General features: G+C 44.7%; 1 protein-coding gene across 2 annotated transcripts in view; it reads right to left on the bottom strand.

The window, feature by feature from the left end:
- Positions 1-16,409, bottom strand: part of LRSAM1 (leucine rich repeat and sterile alpha motif containing 1) — a 149,413-nt gene that overhangs the window by 129,223 nt on the left and 3,781 nt on the right. For both annotated transcript variants that reach the window (XM_068248692.1, XM_068248693.1), the window contains exon 2: positions 2,534-2,631. In XM_068248692.1, coding sequence (XP_068104793.1) covers positions 2,534-2,605 — 72 coding nt within the window. In that variant the 5' untranslated portion in view covers positions 2,606-2,631. The remainder of the gene's footprint in view (positions 1-2,533; positions 2,632-16,409) is intronic.

Here is a 16,409-nt window from a genome sequence, read left to right as displayed (position 1 = left end):
TAGCTAGCATAGTTACCCCAGTATAGCTAGCATAGTTACCCCAGTATAGCTAGCATAGTTAGCCCAGTATAGCTAGCATAGTTAGTCCAGTATAGCTAGCATAGTTACCCCAGTATAACTAGCATAGTTACCCCAGTATAGGTAGTATATATAGTTAACCCAGTATAGCTAGCATAGTTAACCCAGTATAGCTAGCATAGTTACCCCAGTATAGCTAGCATAGTTACCCCAGTATAGCTAGGCAGCAGTGAGCAGTTGCCAGGCAGCAGTGAGCAGTTGCCAGGCAGCAGTGAGCAGTTGCCAGGCAGCAGTGAGCAGTTGCCAGGCAGCAGTGAGCAGTTGCCAGGCAGCAGTGAGCAGTTGCCAGGCAGCAGTGAGCAGTTGCCAGGCAGCAGTGAGCAGATACCAGGCAGCAGTAAGCAGTTACCAGGCAGCAGTGAGCAGATACGTGGCAGCAACAAGCAGTTACCAGGCAGCAGTGAGCAGATACCAGGCAGCAACAAGCAGTTACCAGGCAGCAGTGAGCAGATACCAGGCAGCAACAAGCAGTTGCCAGGCAGCAACAAGCAGTTGCCAGGCAGCAACATGCAGTTGCCAGGCAGTAGCAGACAGCTGTGAGAGTTTGAGAGGTATTTCACTGCCTATCAACTGTCTGTGGAAAAGAGAGCTTACTGCTAACAGAGGGTACAGCGCTGGAACGCGATGACCATGAGAGTAATGGGAAGGTTCTATAGGAACCAGAGCTTTCCCTCTCATTAGGGATCTGTTTTTTTGTTTTGTTTTTTTCCATTTTAACTTCAGACTAAGGGTGATCAACGAGATGCAAGTGCTTCCGAAATTATGCACATTTTTATGCAAATATATTCAGTTTGAAAATGGACCTCTCAACTTAAACCCAGGTTTAAAATGATTGGTCCATTTTCAAACTGCATAGATTTGCATAAAAATGTGAACAAATTTGCATCAACTCGGTAGAATTTGCATATCTTTGATCATCCCTACTTCAGGCTCCCTTTAAAGAAAACCTGTAATGGAGGAAATGTCCCCTGGGGGGTACTTACCTAGTGAGGGGGAAGCCTCTGGATCCTAACAAGGCTTCCCCCGTCCTCCTCTGTCCCTCCGTTGTCCAGCTGCAGCCCCCCGAAGTGCGGCAATGTAAAATATTTACCTTGCCTGGATCCGGCGCAGGCGCAGTAGCAGCTCTCCCTTAAGGCGGAAATAGCCGAACCCGATCGATCCGCTCTACTGCACAGGCGGGAGTCCTTTTGCACTTGTGCAGTAGAGCGGATATGATCGGGTTCGGCTATTTCCGCCTTACCCGAAGGAAGAGCCGCTACTGCGCCTGCGCTGGATCCCGGAAGGTAAATAAATCAGCGCTTGTCAGGCTTGTCAGGGGAGGATTGCAGGAGACTTTGGGGGAGCCAGCACTGAATTGCCTGCAGCTACAGGGGTGGGGAAAGCCTCATTGGGACCCTGAGGCTTCCCCTTACCGAGGTGAGTACCCCCCAGGGGACCTATTTTTTGTTACAGAGTCTCTTAAAGAAAAACATCTGATCTGCATGCTTGTCCAGGGTCTATGGGTAATGCTGGGAACAAATGATGCAATTTCCCGCCCAAACGATGGGTAATCTGACAGGAAGTTGTATTGTGTGTACATGTCCAAACTGCTCCGGATCGATAAAGGGATCGATTTTCCAATTAGAACTTCACAAAATCGATCCCTTTATCGATTAGAAGCCGAGTGGACGAGTGGGAATAATTTTCCGATTCCCATCAATAAGACCAACGAGAGCCTGAGGATCAGCGGGACAGCCAGGCAATGTGCATTGTGTAAAAGGAAACAATGCCCTGGGTACCTGAAGGACTTGTTGCAACTGCATCACCCCCCCCCCCCAACCTTAGATCAAAAGTAACCAATGACTTGGTCACCCCCCGAGTGCACCTCAAAATCTTTGGAGACAGAGTCTTCTGTCATGCGGCCCCCTACACTTCAGAATTCCCTGCCACACCCAATCAGAACAGCTCCATCCCTGGAAGCATTTTAGTCCAGACTGAAAAGCCACCTGCTTAGTCTGGCATTTATGAACACCTGACTATTGCCTCTGTAAAACAGTCCAGCCTGCAGCCCTGTATTGATCTGAGACAGATCTGAGTCCTATGGGAGAAAAGCACTTTACAAATGTTATTGTATTATTGTAAATATGTCAGCCTCCACGTCCATCTCACTTCAGGTGTGCTTGAAAGGAGGTAACAGGTGCTTGGCTAATATAAAGCTTAGACATTGCGTCCGTGGAGAGATCTGATAAGCGAAGCGGCGCTCCAGACAGATTAGTTCACAGTTATGAGATGAATAACGACTCGCACAATTGCAGTAAGTGTAGAACGATCATCTAGCAGGCGCTGCAATACTAATAGCTGTATCTGGCGCTGCCCTGAGTCTTATTCACACAAGACATAACATGAGCTCATCTGCTGGCAGCGGACCAGCCTCATCAGCTAGAGAGCAGGTCCTTCCATCGGGATAGGGACTTACCAGACACATCTGATACTCCAGCCGTTTCCTGGCCTCCCCGCTCTGCTTCTGTCTCTTGAAGAAGAGAGGCATCCTTGCTCCTCGCCCAGATGAGCTGCCTGTGAGAGAGAGAAGACAGTCCTGTCAGGCACAGCCTCGTCCCAGGGAAGGAAACAGCATGACCCCAGCTCCCTCCGACCACTCCCTGACTACAAAGACAAGCAGCTGTGCTGGAGCGCTACACCTCGGTGCAGGGAGGAGGGGACACGGGCTGATACACTGACGGCAGCCGAGGGGTGACCCGCTACACACAGGGATGCGATAGCCGCGCAGCCAATGTTTAAAGGGGCACTCTAGAGGAAAAGCATCCACTAGGTGTATCAGTTATTGAAATAGATTTAAAAAAAAAGTATTTTCTTGTTTGTTGTATCCCCTTTTGATGTTGCGTGTATATAGCTGTCTGTCCCATCAGTTTGTAAGCAAACAGGCCTGAAGCCTGGAACCCACTACAAATCACTAGCGTTTTTAATGAGTGTTTTGTACGCAATTTCATGAGCGTTATCTGGCGATTTTGGTATCGATTTTAAAAAAGTGTAAGCTTTTTGTGATTAGCAATTTTAATTGGTCCTTTCAATTAATTATCATTTGTTTTTACAGTGTGCAGTAATTTAAAAAACGCTAGCAAATCGCTCTGTATAGCGATTTATGAGCGATTACACCAGTGTTTATATACTGTACGTTGCAGAAACGCTAGTACAAAACGCTCAAAAATGCTGCATGTCCTCCGTTTTTTGGTAATCGCAATCACTCCAGTGGGATTTGGCTGATCAATTAGCTGAGCGTTTAGGGAAATCGCTAGCGTTTTGAAAACCTCCCTAAACGCTCAAAAAAAAAAAATCGCTCTAGTGGGTTCCAGCCCTGAAGCCCGACAAAGGCTATACAGCCGAAAGCTTGTTCAAACGTAGAGCGATTTCGCTCTTTTTTAAGCGCTGGCAATTTTAAAAATCGCCTTAGTTCTCGCATGAGCGATGTGCTTTTTATTGAATCGCAAACGCGGCTACTGCACCATTTTCTGAGCGTTTGTGATTCATTAGAAAGTATAGGGAAATTGCAAAGCACTTGATAAAGCGCTTTGAGTTAAGATTTCCTGAGTGCTTTTATGAATAAATATGCTGTATTTATTAATTTCCGGGTCAAAGAGTTCACTTCCTGACTGACATCAGGAAGTGTAAAAAGTCAATGCTCCATAAAAGTGCTTAGAAAAACCATTTTCTAAGCGCAAAGCGCTTAGCAAATTGTTCAGCACTTGCGCTAGCGATTTGTAATGTGAACAAGGCCTTACTCTTATTCTTTCAAGTTAGTCAATAAATGGCATCATCCTGATTCAAAACAATACCCTACTGTTTTAAAGATAGGGTTCACGGTAAAAAAAAAAACCTACTAATTCACTTACCTGGGGCTTCCTCCAGCCCGTGGCAGGCAGGATGTGCCCTCGACGTCGCTCCGGAGGCTCCCAGTCTTCTCCCGTGGCTCACCTGACCTGGCCAGGCCGGCTTCCAGGTCGGGCTCTTCTGCGCTCCAACGTGCATCTCACACGGTCGCGCTGACGTCATCGGACGTCCTCCGGGCTGTACTGCGCAGGCTCAGTAGTTCTGCGCCTGTGCAGTGCAGTACAGTCCGTAGGACGTCCGATGACGTCAGCGCGACGGCGTGAGACGCACGTTGGAGCGCAGAAGAGCCCGATGAATTTTACCTCCTTTTCTTCTCACAAATAGAGCTTTGTTTTGGTGGTCTGTGATTGCTGCTGAGATTTTTTTTTTTTTTATTAAGATTTTAAGAAAAGATCATTTTTATAAAAAAAAAATCTCTCTTTTGTTTTTATCCCCCCCCCCCCCCAAATTAGCCCTAGATGACATTATATACACTATATATTACATACATAGGCATACGCCTATAATAGGGATTAGATCGTGAGCTGCTCGGGACAGTTAAGTGACAAGGCAGTTGTTTGTACAGCGCTGTGCTAGATTGCAGTGCTGTACACTTTTTTTTATCATTTAAATGTAATAACAGCCTGCCAGTTCTGATTGATGGCTGGCAGGCTGATCGCGGCGGGCCCCGGGGGTTTATTGCAGGGGACATGCGCTCGAGCGCTCATTCCCAGCAAATCACCCCTCTCGTGAGAGGATGCCATATGGCGTCCAGGAGGAACAAGAGCCACCATCCTGCGTTAGGCAGTCGTATAGAAATTAAAGAGGCACCGCAATAACATAAGCAGAATACGTTACATTATTCAGCATACCCCCGTGTACATTAATTTTCCTGCTTTCAGCATTAGAAACAGGGCTGTGGAGTCGGTACAAAAATCTTCCGACTCCAACGTTTATGAAACCACGACTCCGACTCCAGGTACCCAAAATGGCTTCGACTCCTTAGTCTAATACTTAACAGGGCTGTGGATTTTGTACAAAAATCATCCGACTCCTCAGTTTATAAAATCAACGACTCCGACTCCTTGACTCCGACTTCAACTCCGACTCCACAGCCCTGATTAGAAACATTTACTATATCAATATATTGTTTTGAATTGTCTGTAGCCCCGCCCTTCAAGTGATGTTTAAAGAGAACCTGTACTAAAAATAGCAATGAATAAAATTGTGTATTGTTTACAATATTCATTTATACATTATTTAGTCAGTGTTTTCCCATTGTAAAATCTTCCCTCTCTCTGATCTCCATTCTGTAATGTATTACTAGGTGGTGACATCTTTAGTTCTGCCAAATGATCTGTGCGGAATGTTCATAAAAGAGAGTTCCATGCAGAGAGGGAGATGATGCTTGCTTGGCAGTTGGAAAAAGCTGTTATTTCCCACAATGCAACAAGGTACACAGACAGGAAACTGTCAGAACCATGGTCATGACATCACACTGTGGGAGGAGTTTCACTACAATATCGGCCACACAGAGGTCTCTGATGATCTATTTGTGAAAAGGTAAAGATTTCTAATGGGAAAGGGGGTATCAGCTACTGATTGGGATGGAGTTCAATCTTTGGTTAAAGTTCCTCTTTAACCTGCACTATGAAGTCACACCCTTCTGCCTCAGAGCACTCTGGGAGACCAGGTGCTATTTCTGCTGACTTTGGAATACTCAAGAAAAGAAAAAAACAATCATTCCAGGGTGATGGACCTGACAGAACTGTCGCCACCTGTGATAAAATGTAACCACTTCCAAACCACAAGTTTTTCCCCTTCAAAACCAAGTTATTTTCACATCACGTTCCTTCCATTCATTTGCCAATAACTTTATCACTACTTATTATCACACTGAAATTATCTATATATTATTTTTGCAGGGCAAACTAGGCTTTCTAGGGGCAAACTCGGCTTTCTTTGGGCAGTACTTTTTGCTAAGAATTATTTTATTTTATATGAATTTTGCAGGGAAGAAGAAAAAGAAACAAAAACTGAAAAAATGCATCATTTCCCAGTTTTCAGCCATTGTAGTTTAAAAATAAAATGTGCTCTAGTACAACGTATAGTAATAATAATTTATTTGGAAATAAAGGTGTATTTTTTTCCATTTAGTGTGATTTTTTTATACTATAATAATAATTACAAGCATTTATTTACAAAAATAACAGTATTATACCCTTATGACATACATATAAAAAAAAAGTCCCTAAGGTACCAATTTATGCATTTTTAAAAAAAATTATGTTTGTTTTTTACACAAGTGTTTAATTTTGGTAACTATGGGGTAGGGGTGGAAGGTGTTAAAATAATAATAATACAAACAAAAAAGTATTACATTTTTCTATGAAAGTGTATTTCCCGAGTACTGTAAACAGTAGATGGGAACTAGTGAGTGTAAGGCCACATACACACATCAGACTATAGTCTTTGGAAAATGAAAGATCACAGACCAATCTTACCACCCTTCATGTAGTATGAGCGCCACACCTACACAGTCTTTTCTATGGAGCTGAACTCCCCATCAGACAGAAATCTTTGCAAGATGCTGCACACACAGATGCCAGGATGGATTTTCAGATCTGCAGATGATTGCTTGATCTGCAGATGAATGTCAGTTAAATCATGTGTGTATGCTGATCTGCAGATCTCATAGACTATGAATGCAATTTGCAGGAACGGATCTTTGGCAGGAACAGATCTTTTGCAGATACTGATCTTTTGTGTCTATATAGCATCTGTGTGTGCAGCATCTTGCAAAGATTTCTGTCTGATGTGGAGTTCAGCTCCATAGAAAAGACTGTGTAGGTATGGCTCTCATACTACATGAAGGGTGGTAAGATTGGTCTGTGATCTTTCAGTTTCCAAAGACTATAGTCTGATGTGTGTATGAGCCTTTACTCTTTACTTTTACTTTGTGAATAAAAGCAGACATCTCGCTGACAGCGGCTTTTATTCATTACAGGCACGGAACCGCTGGATTGCGACGAAGGCAAACGGGAGAGGAGATTGCGAACGGCGGCAGTAAGTAGACAATGCATATATTTATGCCCCTGATCCACAAGTGAAGTATACAGGGGCGTATATATACGTGGCAAAGATCTGGAAGTGGTTAAGAATGTAAATCAGGGTGAGGAAAATTTTTACATTGGGCAAAAACTGACTCAGGGTAAGAACACACTAGGCAGAAGCGCTAGCATTGTGGAAAACACACATACTGCAAGCCAATGGGCCGCATGAAAAAACGCATGTGGTCGCGTTCTGCAAAGTACGTTTTTAAAAACGCTGGTCTTGCTGTATATTTTTCCAAAATACATCTAAAACACACATAATAAAAGTCAACGTTGACACAGATGTATTGCGTTTTAGTGCGTTTTTATTAAAAAAAAAAAAACTTTGATGATGAATTTCCGCTTCCTGTCAACTTCCTAGTGATATACAAACCACATATGTGATTTATCTGTGCAAACCGCAAATGCATTAAAATGTACGCAAAACGCAAGAAAAACGCATGTGTGGGAAAAAAAACTGCGAAATGCAAACGCACAGAAAACACACTAAAAAAAGCACAAACGCATATGCAGCAAAACGCGACCTTTCCTGCACTGCCTGGTGTGTCCCTACCTGCAATCATTTATAAATTAACCGCTTCGCCGGCCGGATACAGTATATCTACGCTTGTTTGGACTTCAGTTACCTGCCCGGAGCGTAGATATACGCACCCCCACCGCCGCTGTCTGCGCACCCACGATTGTGAACGCTGCCGCCCGCTCGTCCGGAGATCAATGAACAGGAAAAAATATTCCCGTTTGTTGATCTCTGCCCCCAGCAATGACCGGCTGCTTCTATGAGAAGCAGCGCGATCATTGTGAAAAAAAAATCAGTTTCCCAGCCTCCCTGAACTTCCTGCAAGCGTACTTCCTACGCTTGCAGGACGCAATTACAAAAAAATTACTGTGGCCATCTTGTGGCCAAAAAGTAATACTACACCCAAAAACATTTTTCACATACAAATACATTATTTTCCAATATGAAATTAACTCATTAACTCCCACACTCCCCAATTGTTACCAATTTTTTTTTTGTAATAAAAACATAAATAAAAAAAATTACAATTAAAAAAAAAAACAATACCTTAGGGACTGAAATCGTCTAATCTTTATATCAAGAGGATATAACACTGTTACTTTATAAACTACGGGCTTGTAATTAGGGATGGACGCAAAACTGAAAAAAATGCACCTTTATTTGCAAATAAAATATTGGCGCCAAACATTGTGACAGGGACACGGTGTAATAACCGGGACACATTGGCTAAAAAGTTACATGGATTTTAATTACAGTAGCATGCATTATTTAAAAACTATAATGGCTGAAAACTGAAAAATAATGATTTTTTTTCCAAATGTTTTCCTATTTTCCCATTAAAACACATTTAGAATAAAATAATTCTTGGCATAATGTCCCACCTAAAGAAAGCCTAATTGGTGGCGAAAAAAACGAGATATAGTTCATTTCATTGCGATAAGTAATGATAAAGTTATAGGCGAATGAATGGAAGGAGCGCTGAAAGGAGAAAATTGCTCGGATGCTGAAGGGGCAAAACCCCTCAGTTGTGAAGCGGTTAATATTGTCAAATATAAGTAATTTTGGTCATTAAACTACATTCATTCCTCTAACTTATCTTGTGTGGAAACTCCTTTAATTGCAATGCACAGTGCATGTATATTACGCTACTATGAGAATGATGTCACATCTAAATAAGGGCGTTGTGTGATGACAAACGCTATTAGATGTACTGAGGTGTTTAATGAGGCCTTATTTATTATAGATGAGAGAAGGAATGGCGGTAGTCAGACTACATAACAAGCTAGTGAATCATTATCAAGAATGTCAGGAAGGAGCCTTGCAAGGTATTTGCCTCTAAGTATAAATAACTCATTATATATGTGCTATGGATATTAATCTCTGCTGTGGACTATGGAAACAGTGACATAAACATATAAAAGAGAACATATTTTATAATTTGTAAAACTTTTAATAGAAGCAGAAGCAGTATTGTACCCCTTTAGCCCTCAGTAAAACAAGACATTTTGAATCAGGATGATACCATTTATTGGCTAACTTAGAGGTAAACAAAAAGTAAGCTTTCAGCTATTAGGCCTTCTTCAGACATTGTTCCTGTATATTAAAGAGACTCTGTAACAAAAAAAAAAAAAAGTTCCCCTGCGTGGTACTCACCTCAGGAGGGGGAAGCCTTAGGGTCCCCCAATGAGGCTTCCCCCGTCCCTGTAGCTGCAGGCAGTCCAGCGCTGGCTCCCCTGAAGCGTCCCGCAATCCTGGCTCCATAAGCCGGACAAGCCTTCATATATTTACCTTCCCTGGCTCCAGCGGGGGCGCTGTTCCGGCTCTCAGCATGGAGATAGGCGGAAATAGCCTCTGTCAGGTCTGCTCTACTACGCAGGCGCTGGAGACTTGCGTCTGCGCAGTAGAGTGGACCGACGGCGATCAGCTATTTCCGCCTATCTCCGAGCAGATACTGCCCCTGCGCTGGAACGGGAAGGTAAATATTTACATCCCCGCTGTTCGGAGGGGCACAGCGAGACCGCCGTGGGACACAGGAGGACGGGGGAATCCTCGATAGGATCCGGAGGCTTCCCCCAGCCGAGGTGAGTACCCAACAGGGAAACTTTTTTTAGTTACAGGTTTTCTTTAACCAGATGTTAAAGCACACAGATTACATACACTGGAGGCGAAACATTCTTTTGCAAACATAAATAAATGTCATTAGATGCCTTAATTACTGATCTATTATTATTTTTTATTTATAGAGGGCCAACATATTTCGCAGCGCTTTACAAAGCACAATAAGACGATAAGGGGAACATAGGTACAACCAAAAAATGTAATTGCCCACACATTTCTGTTTACGAGGACACAGTTTAAGCAATCTTCTTGTCACTGTATAAATGGGTGGCTTCAAATCGCATAAAGAAAGAGTAAAAAAATAAATAAAATGTACAGTATACATTGATCCAACACTGTAGAAGAAGGTTTAAACAAGGATTCTAACTTGTTAAGCTGGTACGATGGGCTTAACCTCCCTGGCGTTCAATTTCCCCAGGATTTCTGTGCAAAAGGTGATCAAATTAATTTGCATAATTTTTTTTTCCTATAACTTGCCAAAATGTGTCAAGCAAGGGTCTAGTATACAGTGCAGGAGAGTATTGACGTGTATGCACATCAATACTGTTCACAGCATGTTTTGTATTGACGTGTATAACCGCTAAGGAGGTTAAAATGCCACAATATTTTTTTTTTATTTCGTATGTTAGTAAGATAGTGTTTAAAAGGACCCTGGCAATCCCAAAAAAATAAAACTGGTACTTGGGGCTTCCTACAGCCCACCGTAGGCCACAAGGTTCCCCAGCATCCTCCTGGCTCCTCTCCCGTTCCCGCTGGCGGCTCTGTTACCGGCAACTTTCGGGCTGAAGGTCGGCCGTTTCTTCCTGAACGGGGACGCTCCGTGTCATCACACCAGCCGCTCCACGTCATGCGCGGTGCAGAGTTAGAAAAACTCTCATGAACAGGACTGTCATGTCGGCCGGCGTGATGACGCGGAGCATCCCCATTCAGAAAGAAACAGATGAACTTCAGCCTGAAAGTTGCTGATAATGGAGCCACCAGCAGGACCGGGAGAGGAGCCAGGAGAACGCTGGGGGACCTGGCGGCCTACGGTGAGCTGGAGGAAGCCCCAGGTAAGTACTAGTTTCATTTTTGGACTGCTCAGGGTCCCTTTAATGCCACTATTCGTTGTATTTAATGTGCTGGTATGATAGGTTTTAAAGGCCACACTTCTTTTTAGCTTATAACTAATGGGGTGTGTAGTCTGCCCAGTAACATTTGAACTCCGGATTTACAATGTCTCCCCTTCATCCGGAGCCTGTAGTATGTGATGTTTTAGCAAACAAGTGGCCTTGTCTATTTGCCATAAATTAGTTAGCATCCCTGTGAGACTCTCCTGAAGATGTAATTAAGGCAGATGCCTTAACCATCTTAGCGGTATGGACGAGCTCAGCTCGTCCATCACCGCCGATGGCTGCCGCTCAGGCCCTGCTGGGCCGATTTTGTTCAAGTAAAGAGCAGCACACGCACCTGGCACTTTGCCAGCCGCGTGTGCTGCCCGATCGCCGCCGCTCTGCGGCGATCCGCCGCGAGCAGCGGCGAAAGAGGGTCCCCCCAGCCGCCTGAGCCCAGCGTAGCCGGAACAAAAAGTTCCGGCCAGCGCTAAGGGCTGGATCGGAGGCGGCTGACGTCAGGACGTCGGCTGACGTCCATGACGTCACTCCGCTCGTCGCCATGGCGACGATCTAAGCAAAACAAGGAAGGCCGCTCATTGCGGCCTTCCTTGTTTATTCTGGGCGCCGGAGGCGATCGGAAGAACGCCTCCGGAGCGCCCTCTAGTGGGCTTTCATGCAGCCAACTTTCAGTTGGCTGCATGAAATAGTTTTTTTTTTATTTAAAAAAAACCCTCCCGCAGCCGCCCTGGCGATCTTAATAGAACGCCAGGGTGGTTAAAGGACTTACGAGGCCAGATTTGTAAAAAATACATAAAAAAAGTTAGATACCTGTGTGTGTTTGCAAGGCACGGAGGACGCCGTCCGCGCCCTCCGTGCCGTTCCGCCTGGTCCCCGCTGCTTAATATGCCCCCGAACGGTCCCCGACCGCGCGGCCCGGGTCGTGCTCCCCAGCCTGTACCAAGATGGCCGCGGCTGCGCAGCTCTAAGGCCAACTCCCCGATCCACGCTACTGTTACGTGGATCGGGGGGGTTGGCCTTAGAGCTGCGCAGCCGCGGCCAGCTCCGGCGGCCATCTTGGTACAGGCTGGGGAGCACGACCCGGGCCGTGCGGTCGGGGGTCGTTCGGGGGCATATTAAGCAGCGGGGACCAGGCGGAACGGCACGGAGGGCGCGGACGGCGTCCTCCGTGCCTTGCAAACACACACACAGGTATCTAACTTTTTTTATGTATTTTTTACAAATCTGGCCTCGTAAGTCCTTTAAAGACATTTATTTATATTTTCAAAAGAATGTTTCTCCTCCGACTGTCCAGTGTATATAAGCTGTGAGTTCTGACATCTTGTTAATATTCAGGAGGAAAGTCTGATGAAGACTTTTACCTCTAAGTTAGCCAATAAATGGTATCATCCTGATTCAAAACTTTTAATGTAAAGCTCAACCTCAGAGGTATTCAAAGCAGGGCTGTGGAGTCTGAGCAATTTTGGGTGCCTGGAGTCGGAGTCGGGAAAAAATGCACCGACTCCGACTCCTAATGAATTTAAACTGCAATTAAAATAGAAAATATGATACGATGTTCTATTTCTCAGATAATAGTCATCATAAATAATGTATACATACAGTAATAGCTGTGCTTAGTCCACAAAAATGAAATAAACTAATCAAAATTAGTTACTTGTGCTGCATCAATAAAGCAGTCCCCGTATTTTTAATGTCAGATATACATATCTGATTGTGACTGTATATATGATGTGTACACAGGAATCTCTTATATATACTAAATAACATCTATGCTGTAAGAATAAAGCCTGATGTGTAGCTGTGTCACTAATAGAGATGGTCAATGAGATGGAAATAATTCTGCGTTGATTCTGATTTATGCAAATGTAGGAACTCTCTTTGCTGAGGAAATCAAATAATTTGATATGTTGTTAAAATTTGGTTTAGTGACTACGAATTAAATGGTACCTGAGAAGGACGAAAAGAAAAGTTTTATACTTACCTGGGGCTTCTTCCAGCCCCCTTCAGGCTAATCAGTCCCTCGCTGTCCACCTCCACCACCTGGATCTTCTGCTATGAGTCCTGGTAATTCAGCCAGTCAGCGCAGTCTGGCTTCCACAGCCAGGAGCATTCTGTACCTGCGCAATAGTGCTGCGCAGGTGTAGTACGCTCCCGGCGGCGGAGTGTGTGCATGCGCACTACACCAGACTGGCTCAAGTACCTGGACTCATAGCAGAAGATTCAGGTGGCGGAGGAGGACAACGAGGGACTGATTAGCCTGAAGGGGGCTGGATGAAGCCCCAGGTATGTATAAAACTTTAATTTCATCTGTCTCAGGTTTACTTTGTTACACAGTAGTACTATACTCTATATATGCACTCTCCACAGAGCTGCAGGGAATCAACTGAGAATGTTGTGCACATTGAACACAGAGGTGTTGTCTATCACCCATAAACCTGGTTCAGATTGTGCATGAAGAATGTGTAATAGAGGAAGAATCTCCTCATTCCCCTGCAGGATACCTGCACATCATTCTTACATGTACCCACAGTTACATTGCCTGGGGCCTGATCCATGTTCAGATTGTGCATGAAGAATGTGTAATAGAGGAAGAATTTCCTTATTCCCCTGCAGAGTACCTGCACATCACTCTTACATGTACCCACAGTTACATTGCCTGGGGCCTGATCCATGTTCAGATTGTACATGAAGAATGTGTAATAGAGGAAGAATCCCCTTATTCCCCTGCAGAGTACCTGCACATCACTCTTACATGTACCCACACTTACACTGTCTAGGGCCTCAAAGATGTTCTTTGTTCCAGTCTGTACCTTTTACAAGTACTCTTACCAAGGACTAGTTTTAGTCTATGACTAAAGGGAATAAATATGGCAGTCTACATATCCTTCTCACTTCAGTTGTCTTGTAAAATTCCTAAGCGTTGGCAGTTAAGAGACAAATTTCATGTTAAATACTTTCAATCAACAAGATTGTAATATGCAAATTAGAGGAGTCTGAGTCGGAGTCGGTGGAATCCTAAACTGAGGAGTCGGTGGATTTTTGTACCGACTCCACAGCCCTGATTCAAAGAGGAAGTCTGCTCCACTGGAAGATGATAGAAGTCCAATCTTTATTTGAAAACAATTCTGGATAGAGACAAAATAGCTCACGTGTCGGAGCTAAACCTCATTTTTTTTTTTGGTCATGAGGTGTGTTGGATTGCGCACGCCGAACCACTACCAGGGAAGGAACACAAGAGCCAGCCGGTGCCCAAGCTAAACGTGGGAGAGGCTGTGGTTAAAAGATACCCGAGGTGACATGTGACATGATGAGACAGACATGGGTATGTACAGTGCCTAGCACATATAAGTAGACTGTGTTCCTTTTTTCTTTCTCTGCGTGAAAGAGTTAAATATCAGATATGTAAGTGGCAGTTCCTGTCTGAGTCAGGACTGGGTCAGACTACAGTGTGACCGTCACTGATAAGAAATTCCAACTATCAGGACTGAGTCAGCCACTTACAGTACATACCTGATATTTAACGCTTTCTGGCAGAGGATGAAAAAAGGAACACAGCATAGTTATTTGTGTGCTAAGTACTGTACATACACATGTCTATCTCATCATGTCACTTCGGGTATCCTTTAAAAACAAGTTATTTTTAGGAGAAGGAGGATAGATACCATTGAATATTTCATTAGTTTATTTTCACCTCGTGTGTCCTTCAAGCTCTGTGCTGTTTTATGAAACAGGGAATCTGTGAGTGCAATAATCGTATTTCCTAAAATTGAAGTCGACCTCATGTATAAGTCAGCTTCAATATTTGACCCACTTAAGCTGGAATTTTTTATTGACTCAAGTTAAGTCTACCCAGTAAAGTTAAGTGCTGCACTTGGGGACCAGGAGGGGTTAATGACTGCACTGCATAAAGTATTACAGCTCTTAAGTCCTCCTGCTCCTTAATCTCACAGGCGGTAATACTGAACTGAGCTTAGTTTTAGGAGCTGGAAGCGGTAAGCCCGAGCTCAGGTCGGGCTGGCCAAATCCATTGCTCCTATTGGCTGCCTGGGTCCTGCACATGATTAGCGCTGTGCAGCAGGACCCAGGCTTTTTTCTCCAGCTATCTGTATTCCTCTCCGACCGCCAGGATCCCCATGTCCCCGCTCTGATTGCAGAGACACGGCGGCCTGGCTTCTCCCCCTCGCATAATAGCATCCTCTTCGGCCACCAAGATCCCCATATCCCCTCTTCTTTCGGGGACCCAGCGGCCAATGACAGCAGAGGAGCGGCGATGCGGCATTCCGTCATATATGTATGTATGTATGTATGTATATGTACATACATATGCTTCTGCCTTACTGCTACTGAATTTTGCCTGGATTTTGACTACTCTCTGCCTGCCGCCTGCACCAACCTCTGCCTGGATTTTGACTACTCTCTGCCTGCCGCCTGCACCGACCTCTGCCTGGATTTTGACTACTCTCTGCCTGCCGCCTGCACCAACCTCTGCCTGGATTTTGACTGCTCTCTGCCTGCCGCCTGCACCAACCTCTGCCTGGATTTTGACTGCTCTCTGCCTGCCGCCTGCACCAACCTCTGCCTGCCGCCTGCACCAACCTCTGCCTGGATTTTGACTGCTCTCTGCCTGCACCAACCTCTGCCTGGATTTTGACTGCTCGCTGCCTGCCGCCTGCACCAACCTCTGCCTGGATTTTGACTGCTCTCTGCCTGCCGCCTGCACCAACCTCTGCCTGGATTTTGACTGCTCTCTGCCTGCACCAACCTCTGCCTGGATTTTGACTGCTCTCTGCCTGCCGCCTGCACCAACCTCTGCCTGGATTTTGCACGTAGCACTTTCTGCTTGGCTGCTGGCCAGACGACAAGGCACATCGCGTACCAACGCGGTGTTCCCTGAAGGCCTGTTTCTGGTGGTGCAATGCAGCGGGCGCGTCACACAGCATCGCTGCCGCCAGTTTTCAATGTGACACCGGCCTCAGTCTAAGGCCCTGTTTACAGTTGTCAGTTTTGTTGCAGAATAGTCCTGCATCTCAGCTCACTGCCTATACAATTCTATGGGCCTGTTCACAGTACTGAGTTGTAACCGATTGCGTTATTCTAACTTGCTGTATGCAAGCTTTGTATGGAAGTCTAGGTCCAGTTTCCGCTGTAGTTCACAATCATTATAACGTGTGCGTTATGCAACTGACCACTGTGAACCCAGCCTAATTCTTGCCAGGGCTGTGGAGTTGGTACAAAAATCATCTGACTCTTCAGTTTAGGAAACCATCAACTCCAGGTAACCAAACTTTCTCCAAATTCACAGACCTGAATGGGACTACCAGGCATCTGGTATTGTTTAAAAGGAAATAAATATGGCAGCCTCCATAGACCTCTCACTTTGGGTTCCCTTTAAAGGACACCCGAGGTGAAAATAAACTAATGAAATAAACATTTGTAGCTATCCTCCTTCTCCTAAAAAATACTTTTAAAGATATTCCACAGTTTTATTTTATATGTAAATCTACTTTTCAAGTTTTTACTCTTTTATTGTGTTTGCTCAATGACACATTCATTGAAGTATGCCAGAGCTAAAATCTATGAACTATTGATCCTTTGTATCTTTTTCCT

The sequence above is a fragment of the Hyperolius riggenbachi genome, chromosome 8, assembly GCF_040937935.1.
Source record: "Hyperolius riggenbachi isolate aHypRig1 chromosome 8, aHypRig1.pri, whole genome shotgun sequence".
Classification (NCBI taxonomy): Eukaryota; Metazoa; Chordata; class Amphibia; order Anura; family Hyperoliidae; genus Hyperolius; species Hyperolius riggenbachi.
Note: the sequence above shows the minus strand (reverse complement) of the source record. Positions and strands in the feature narration are given on the sequence as shown.